The sequence below is a fragment of the Cebus imitator genome, unplaced genomic scaffold (genome assembly GCF_001604975.1).
Source record: "Cebus imitator isolate Cc_AM_T3 unplaced genomic scaffold, Cebus_imitator-1.0 Scaffold214, whole genome shotgun sequence".
In the NCBI taxonomy this organism is placed as follows: Eukaryota; Metazoa; Chordata; class Mammalia; order Primates; family Cebidae; genus Cebus; species Cebus imitator.
In genome coordinates this window covers 3,004,816-3,015,018 of record NW_016107529.1, presented here as the reverse complement: position 1 = coordinate 3,015,018, position 10,203 = coordinate 3,004,816, and the positions used below count along the sequence as shown (strand labels likewise).

The 10,203-nt window shown below is 37.9% G+C and overlaps 1 protein-coding gene across 1 annotated transcript in view; it reads right to left on the bottom strand.

Moving 5' to 3' along the window:
- The window catches only part of ZFYVE9 (zinc finger FYVE-type containing 9), a 217,410-nt gene that overhangs the window by 114,540 nt on the left and 92,667 nt on the right, over positions 1 to 10,203 (bottom strand). Inside the window, exon 4 of the mRNA XM_037745790.1 lies at positions 2,450 to 4,554. Within this exon, the coding sequence (XP_037601718.1) occupies positions 2,450 to 4,554 (2,105 nt within the window). The remainder of the gene's footprint in view (positions 1 to 2,449; positions 4,555 to 10,203) is intronic.

Sequence of the window (10,203 nt, the reverse complement as noted above, 5' to 3'; positions counted from 1 at the left end):
TGCCTCAGCCTCCAGAGTAGCTGGGATTACAGGCACATGCCACCATGCCCAGCTGATTTTTTGTATTTTTAGTAGAGACGGGGTTTCACCATGTTGACCAGAATGGTCTCGATCTCTTGACCTCGTGATCCACCCGCCTCGGCCTCCCAAAGTGCTGGGATTACAGGCTTGAGCCACCGCGCCCGGCCCCTTTTTTTTTCAATATATAACATTATTTTACAAAATCACATTGCTTGGGGTATTTTTCTAGCTGCATTCCCAATATAATCCAATTAATATCTATGTAAGCCCTGTTCTGAGAAGCTCAAGGATTTTTACAAACATTATCTCATTAATACTTATAACATCTCTAAGGTAAACCAGGGAAAAAGATGAAATTATGAATCCATAATCCACATGAATCCATGAATTCATAAATTCCACAAATTCCACTCATCAAAAATTCCATCCATTTTGCAATTTATGATGCATTTTGTGCATCATTTTCTTTCTAAATACACCTAAGGTACCTATTTACTCATTACAACTGGATTGGCCTATACCAAAAATGTTTTCATTATTTACTTAAGAAAGCAAAAATTTCACAAAGTGTTACAAATAGTAAGCAAAATACAGAACATCATAAAAATGATGAATCTAATCTCCAAATAGTACTTCAGCTAACAAGAAAACTGGAAAATATTTGGGAATCAGATACATTATTTTCTTCAAACTTTAGTAATCAGAGACCAACAGCTTTAGCTTCTTTCTGCTCCCTATAATTTGGTTCTTTTGTGCTAGGATCTTCTAGCAAACCTTAGTGACTGCCCATCTAGGAACCATTTCCCCCTCTCCTTTTTTTAAAATAAATTTTATTATATACATTTAAGGTATACAACATGTCATGAGATACAACTAGATAGTAAAAAGGTTACTATAGTGAAGAAAATTAATATACCTATTGTCTCAGTTACCTGTTTTTGTGGCAAGAGGAACTAAAATCTACTCATTCAGCATGCGTCCCAAATATAGTATAATTTTATTATGCATAATCCTCATGTTGTAGATTACACCTCCAGACTTATTCATCTTACCTATCGATGCTTCCCCTTCTCCTACGTTACCGGGATCCCACTTTCTTCAGGTAACATTGTGCTCAGCCCCAGGAGATAAATCATGATTGATTAGATAATCCCGATCCCCTTTGCCTGTAATTGGTCATGGTCTAAAACTGGCCTATAAGTTGAAGGAAAGTGCTGGAGGTCCCTTCCTCCCTGATAAGAGGGTAGCAAGAGTAGAGTAGGTTCTTTTGCTCCCCAGCCAATTTCTTTGTGCTTACAAAGTTGTCAGGTTGAGACCTGATAGAGCTGAGATACTATCTTCAGACACGAGGGGAAGACCAAGAGAACTTCCATGATCCTTTCTCTGCACTCAGACATAAATCACAGAGTCTCATAGCTTCTGTTTACATGAAATAAATGTTATTTTCACCTAAGTCGCTGAGGGTCAGATACTCTGTACCCTGAAGTTGAAAGCATTCTGATTAATACAGACAGACCAAAAAATCAGGCAAGAAGGGAGGTAGCGATTAATCATTGAGCACTATGACTTCTGAAATTTCATTTAATCTTGACAACAGCCCAATAAAAATTATTAATCTTTTTTTGGCTTGTTTTTACAGATTAGAAAACTAAGGCTTAGTAAAGTTATATAATTAATAGTAACAAAGCTGAAATCTGATTCCAGACCTGATACCGAATCTCAAAAATATAAAATCTCCCTCCCTCATTATTTACAACTAAAAAAAAAAAAAAAACCCAAAAAACTAGAAGTGTTTTTAGCTAACAAAATTTGGGGAGAGCTAAAGAATATCATCCTTAAAACCTTGTCCTAAGAATCTACAGACTTCAACTCTATTTTGTATCAAAGTTATATGGGAGAAAAGACAAAAATATGTGTGCATGTGTAACAAGAGTTCCAGAATGTTTCGTACAATGGCAAAAATCTCACAGAAAAAAGTAGAATGGACTCTAAGTGTAATATTTTTCAAGAATTAAATGTAATTTTTATTTTTATTTTATTTATTGTATTTAAATGCAATTATTCAAGAATTAAAAAATTTAAAAGTTAATGACAAATATTTCCTAAACTAAAAGAATAACTTCCTTATTTCAAACTATTACATTAACCAAGTAGGTATCAATACAGAAACCACAAAGTTTACACTTCCTCAATTCTCATCTCTTCGTGAAAACTGATTCAGAGTAAATCGTGGCAACAAAAAATTATATAAACTAAAAATCAGTGATGTCATTTTTTTATACAGAAATTTACTAGAATTGGATTTTCAAAAAAGCTATTTATGTCAACTCAACCAGACATATATTCACCTTACAATGCCTTTATTACTAACTAATTGAGCATCACAAAACGGGCATGCCAGATTTCTGAGCTTACACATGCAACTTACCTTCCCACATGCTCTGCAATGATGCCTCCTTTTGGTGAATGTAAACCTGGCTTCACATTTCATGCAATTTGGAGCCTGAGAATCCGGTACCCATACTGGAGCCACCTCACCCAGAGTGGTGAATGGCTTTCTGGCAGAAATTCCAAACTGACCAGCTCTGAGATCATTATCTGGGCTATCTGGAGCTAATGCAAGGCATGGTCTATTGGAGATATCAGCCTCATAATTTTCTAAATGTTCCCCATTTGTATCAACATTAGAGATGTTTCCCAAAGATGCACTGCATACATTGGTTGCTGAGTTTTCCCCTAATTTTGCTTTCCCAAGGATATCATTTTTATTTTTAGTATTATTTCCACTGTTTGCAGGAAGGTCATTTTGTAAATGGTCCGATAATGGCTTTGGAATTTGAAGTTTAAGATTAGAAGGTTGCTTGGGTCTTGCACCACCAAAAGGAACACTGATAGATGGCAGGCTTGCTACTAGCTTGGGGGAAGATTGCCCAAGCACTGATGGAACTTGACTACAGAAATTACGTAAATAATTTTTCTTCATTAGGTCACCAGGGCTGTTTAAAAGCAGTCCACTTCCTTCTGTGGCCTCATTTCCTCTCTGTTCATAAATATTTGAGTAGCATTCTGACTTGCTCTCCTCTATTTCTTTTTCTTCTGTTACTGAATCTTCTTTGGAGGGTAAAGTCTTTGGAACAAAAGAAACACCTGGGCTCTGCATTCCATAGGAATCACAACCATTAGATAGAGAATTTGCTGCTGGTGTATCTATAGTGGAGAAATCACATTCTTCACTTTCACTGATGCAAGTTCCTTTTAAATCTAGACCTGCATCTGCCAATCCAACACACTGTCCTCCACTATCACCATTAGTGTCCTCAGGCTGACTAATCTGTAGAAACTTTTCCTTTTCTTCGTTTATTTGGCTATCATTCATCTCATTTAGTTTAGTCAACTTCCAATTAGTCAAGTCCTGAGATTCAGAGAAATGCTCTGTGATATTAAGGAATTCTGTAGTGCCAAGAATTTCTTCGTGTTCATAACCTTCATTTTCAACAGCCCTAACTTCACTAGGCACAAGGAAATCTGAAAATCGTTCACAGTCATTATCCCTTCCAGACCCATTAGGCACATCTGGTTTGAGAAGCAAAGGTAAACCAGACCGGAGGGATTCTTCAGTTGTGCTCTCCTCTGCTGGCTCTTTATTCATCAAAATCCCCTCACTCATGTCAGAAAAGGAATTTGGACTCCCTAGATCTGTCCTAGGAGAGCTGATTTTGCCAGTGAGGTCCTCATCTGGTATACAGTTCTCTTGCTTTTTAATAATAGGACCTCCATCTGTTCCCTGGGATGAGATTACTGAATCAACTGTTAAGCTTGTAATCGTAGACATGGAAGGATCTCCACCTATACTTTCATCATCCATTAATTGTGAAGGGGAACAGACACTGGCTAGACTATCAGACGAAGTAGCACACAGATGGTTAACAGGACTCCCCTCTATTTTTGGTCTACTCAATGGATCCATTTGTTTCTCTGAGTTCATATCTTTTTCAGTGGACTCATTTATACTAAAACTAAACTGATCAGTTTGTCTGTTTTCATTATCCAGTGAACAGCTAAAAGCATCCATAAGGGATTGACTATTATAATTATTACAATCCTGTAAATCGTTTTGTAATGTCCTTTTATCACAGTTATGCATGACAGCTACAACAAGAACATTCTTCTCATCTGGCAGACAAGCCAGGTTTCCACATTTCTTCTCTCCTACTTCAACAGCACTGCATTGATCATCCCGACTATAGTTTCTCTTAATTAACTGATCTTCTGTAACAGCATTTTCATCAATCCACATTGTGGCAATCTCTGGATTTAGATTACAGTCCTGTCCATTAGCACAATGATCCTCTTCCTCTGTGGTCAGGGGAGCTGAATGAGCCACGGAGAAGACTTTCAGTTGTGGCTGTGACTCATTAGAAACTGCAGATTCATTCACACTGGCCAAAGCAGCGTTAAATGATAGCCGGTGAGAAGTGGGATCTAGAATCTTATTCCACTTTGTATCCAATAAAGTAGAAGAAACTGTTTCATCTGGAAAAAAATAAGTAATTATAATAAGTTTCCTGGTAACAATGGAAAAGCTACTATGACTAAGTTAATCAACATTTCCAACTATCCTTTGAAAATTAAATATTCCAAGGATGTAAGATTTCTAATTTGGGGCTAAAAAATATATATTTCAGACAATTCTCTGCAATTATATGTCACCAAATAGTAAAAATTCAGACTATTCCAAACAACAAAAGAATTATATCTCGGGCCAAGCAAGGTGGCTCACGCTTGTAATCCCAGCACTTTGCGAGGCTGAGGCGGGTGGATTACCTGAGGTTGGGAGTTTGACATCAGCCTGACCAACATGGAGAAACCCCGTCTCTACTAATAATACAAAAATTAGCCGGACGTGGTGGCGCATGCCTGTAATCTCAGCTACCCGGCAGGCTGAGAACAAGAATCGCTTGAACCTGGGAGGTGGAGGTTGCGGTGAGCCGAGATTGCCCCACTGCACTCCAGCCTGGGCAACAAGAGAAAAACCCTGTCTTGAAAAAAAAAACAAAATTCTACCTCAATCTAGTAACATAATTAAACTGACCCACAGGTGAATGGGACCCAGAAGAGGGGAAAGCACCCTTGGATTGAGCACAAGGCAGGACAGGAGCTAATCTAATGGATTAGATGGAAAAAATATTAGAACAGTGGTTAGGATACAGTAATTAAGAAGGAAGGAAAAGGAAGAAATTTTCTGTGAAGACTGAATGCTCTATAATCTATATCATAATTGGATGTGGGTTTGTATGATATACCCATTTGTTAAAACTGCACAGTTGAGATCTATGCATTCTAATGTATATAAAATTTACCTTTAAAAAAAGTTGTAAGGCCGGGCGCGGTGGCTCAAGCCTGTAATCCCAGCACTTTGGGAGGCCGAGGCGGGTGGATCACAAGGTCAAGAGATCGAGACCATCCTGGTCAATATGGTGAAACCCCGTCTCTACTAAAAATACAAAAAATTAGCTGGGCATGGTGGTGCATGCCTGTAATCCCAGCTACTCAGGAGGCTGAGGCNTTTTTTTAGTTTCCTCCCTCAGGTAACAGATCTGAATTTCCTGATGTGAAAATACTGATTGCATTTATAAGCCACAAAGACTTTAAAGATATGAAGCAGGTAAATTAGTAATTACATATTAGATAAAGTTTATAAATAATATATCTCTTTATTTTTAATCACTGCTATTTAATTTTGAGTGTTACATTTGCTCCATTTGCTAACAAGAGGGTATAAGGCCTATCAAGTTTTTCTTTGGAAAGTACTCACCTCTCATTTGGCACAACGTGTCTCAAAGCCTACTAAGCCTGAGAAAGGATGTTTGTCTCCAGTTCTTTAAAAATCTCTTGTCTCAAGAATGCACTCTAGAAAAAAAGGAAAAAAAAATGTCATGTCATTTATTTTAGCTTTAAATTCTTAAACAAAATGTGATTGTGTGGAACACTGCACTTTCAAGATTTTATAAACCAAAGCGTATCATACTTTTGACTAGAGAATATATTACATCATCAGACAATAATTCTAGTCTTCTTGACTATCTGATGTATAATATCCATTCCAGAGTAAAATGTGGACTGTTGCTGTTATGACTATAGTACAGAAAAAAGTTATTCCTGTGTTTAACTGTTATTTTGCCTTTCAGACTCTAGGAAATAACGTTACTGTGAAAATGTATTCTCCATTGTGGCCTAACTTTGATTATACTATGGTGGTTATTTTTGTAATTGCTGTGTTCACTGTGGCATTAGGTGGATACTGGAGTGGACTAGTTGAATTGTAAGTTTAATTAACTTTAGCATTTTTGTAATAAATGGTTAAGTTTTTTTGCAATCATTGTAATCATATAACAACGTTTAAAAATGTTATCTGCCCTCAGAATATGATGCCAGTAAGCCCAGTCTGCAGGTTTGTTCTCATGTAGATCACTTACATTTTCACTAAGAAAAGATTCATAGATTTCTCTAACTCTTCCAATGGCAGAGGAACATTAATGTCACATCAGAGACTTTTTTTTTTTTTTTGAGACAGAGTCTCACTCTGTCACCTAGGCTGGATTGCAGTGGTATGATCTCAGCTTACTGCAACCTCCACCTCCCAGGTTCAAGTGATTCTCCTGCCTCAGCCTCCTAAGTAGCTGGGACTACAGGCACGCACCACTACATTTGGCTAATTTTTTGTATTTTTAGTAGAGACGGGTTTTACCATGTTGGCCAGGATGGTCTCGATCTCCTGACCTCGTGATCTGCCCACCTGGGCCTCCCAAAGTGCTGGGATTACAGGCGTGAGCCACCACGCCCAGGCTCCATGTTTGTTTTTAATTTTGCTTTATAAAAACCATTGATAAATTGAGGCATCTCTTAAATACAGGATTTCTCACATTAAAAATTATATTTTCTTTTTTTTCTTTTTAAGATGGAATCTCGCTCTGTCACCCAGGCTGGATGATCTCACCTCACTGCAGCATTTGCTTCTTAGGTTCAAGCAATTCTTCTGCCTCAGCCTTCCGAGTAGCTGGGATTACAGGTGCCTGACACCATGCCTGGCTAATTTTTGTATTTCTAGTAGAGATGAGGTTTCACCATGTTAGCCAGGCTGTTCTCGAACTCCTGACCTCAGGTGATCCACCTGCCTCGGCCTCCCAAAGTGCTGGGATAACAGGCGTAAGCCACCATGCTCGGCCTAAAGCTTATATTTTCTACCCTTGGCAACATAGTGAGACCTCATCTCTACTAAAAATAAAAAATAGCCAGGCGTATTGGCACACGCCTCTATCCCCAGCTACTCAGGAGGTGGAGGTGGAGTGATTGCTTGAGCCCAGGAGTTGCAGCAGTCCAACCTGGGCAACAGAGAGAGACCCTATCTGGAAAAAAAAAAAAAAAAAAAGCCAGGTGCAGTGACTCATGCCTATAACCCCAGTCCTTTGGGAGGTTGAGGTGGGCAGTTCACTTGAGCCCAGGAGTTCAAGACCAGCCTGGGCAACATGGCGAAACCTTGTCTCAGCTCTATGTGGTGGCTCACACCTGTAATCCTAGGTCTTTGGGAGGCCGAGGTGGGTGGATCACCTGAGGTCAGGAGTTCAAGACCAGCCTGGCCAACATGATGAAACCCCGTCTGTACTAAAAATACAAAAATTTAGCCAGGTGTGATGGTCTCAGCTACTACAGGCACACACCACCACACCTGGCTAAAGGCAGGAGAATCACTTGAACCCAGGAGGTGGAAGTTGCAGTGAGCCAAGATAGTGCCACTGCACTCCAGCCTGGGTGACGGGGAGACTCCATCTCCAAAACAAAAAAATGAAAAACAAAAATTATATTTTCTAAATATTTTTATTGAAAGAAATGAATAAACCACAAACTGCATTGTTTGCCATAAATTCATACATCGAAAAGTAAAACACAATCCAACTGAATCTGTATATCCTCCTTCTTCTCCAACAATAGCTTTAAATGTTTTCTATGTACTTTATAAGTTTTATTAAAATTAGTTCTAATGTATGCAGATTAGGGGAAACAAGTTATAATTATCTTTCAAGTAACCTTCTACAAACTTCTAACCCTACTGTCCCCGTATATCTCCTGCTAAAGTGAATAATGATGTAATGTACTATTTGTGGGGGCCCAAAGCATCTGTAATCTTAATTTCCTGAATAGCCAAAGATTTCAACTTTCTGCCAATTTAAACACAAAGACTCAAATGGCCAAAATTATACAGTTAGAGGAAAAATCTATAGCATGAAGATTAATTTAAATTTTTTTTTTTTTTTTTTTTTTTTTTTTGAGACAAAGTTTCGCTCTTGTTGCCCAGGCTGGAGTGCAATGGCACGATCTTGACTCACTACAGCCTCGGCATCCCAGGTTCAAGCAATTCTCCTGCCTCAGCCTCTTTAGCAGCTGGGATTACAGGCACCCACTACCATGCCCAGCTAATTTTGCGTATTTTTGGTAGAGACGCGGTTCCACTATGTTGGCCAGGCTGGTCTCAAACTCCTGACCTCAGGTGATCTTCCCTGCCTCAGCCTCCCAAAGTGCTGGGATTACAGGCTTGAGCTACTTCAAGAGGCAGCTCTCTGTTTACTTTTTAACAGATCATAACTACAATGGATAAGTTATTCTCTCAAGTTACAGGGCTATTGATAAGTAAATTAGAGAGATAAGGAAAAATGCACTCCATGTCTTTCCTGCTTGTTTTCTCCAGTGTCTCTGATAATCATGGGCCTGAAATTATGCAGATATATTTGTAAACTAAATCCTCATCTGTAACATTAATCTTCAATGTGTCCATAGCACCTTAATCCAAACTCTATAAAGGCATTTACTGCGCTGAAATGCAATGGTTTATTCACTTATCTCTTTCAATCACTGAATGATTTCTGAATGCTGAAACCATTTCTTTCCATCAATATAAGTCCTCACTTTGCATAGTGCCCGACAGATTTTAGATACACAATAAACATGTGAGTATCTACCATAGTAAATGCATTAGGATTGAGGAACACGAAGATTAAATGATAGCTCTTTCCAAGAAGTATATAATCTCATTGGGAGAATAAGTGATAGATACTAATATCTAATCAGCAGTATGGAATAGCACAGATACAGTAAGTCCTCACTTAACGTTGTTAAGTTCTTGGAAACTGCAATTATAAGCAAAACAACTCATTGTATAACGAAGCCAATTTTACTATAAGCTAATTGATATAAACAGTTAAGGTTCTATGGCACCTTAACAGTTATGTTCTATACAGTACATCATTTTGCTTAAAATCAGTTTCCAAGAACTTATCAAAGACACTAAGTGAGGACTTAGTGTATTTGAAAACTATTATGTGGAAATAGAAAATAAATTCAGAGGAGAAGGATATTTTCCAGAATGAGGTAAGCGAGCTTGAATTCATGGAGGCAGGAAGAACTGGGCTACACTTCAAAAACAGTTTGAAAAGAAAGCATTAGTAAATAGAGGAATAAGAAAAAGCATATCCCTAAATATAAGAATTTAAGGAAGCAATAAGTAAATCAGTTTGAGTTGAGGAAAGAATTAGTGTAAAGAAGCAGTGAAAAGAAGTTAAAAAGGGCACAAAACTCAGATTGTGTGAAGAATGAGCTTAGTATCCTCTGAAATGTTAAATCCTGAATTTACCAAATTTGGACCAGTAGAGATTTGAAATTTAGTAACACAGGCTTCCTTAAAAGGGGAGGGAAAAAAAAAAAAGCAACGAAGTCATATTTCCAATATGGTTCCTGGAAATAAAAGAGTTACAGCTTCTTACAAGAATATTTAGCAACATTCAATCAGAAATGATCAGATATTAAAATTTTCATTATTCAACCACCTCCTACCTGGGCATAATGTTAACTGCCTAGTGTCACCACAGTCTGTGGTTTATTTTCTCATTTAAAGTAGAAAGTAAAGTAACACAAAATGAGAAATCATTTTATTTAAAGTATATTCTCTAAGATATCATGAGGCTAGAAGTGATAGTTTTTAATGCAACGGGTAGTGAAATTCAAAACAAGGTTCAAACAAATGAATTACAAAGTTACAACCAATAAGCTGCAGAGGCTGCAGTGAGCCAAGATCATGCCATTGCACTCGGGCCTGGGTAACACAGCAAGACTCCGTCTCAAAAAAAAAAA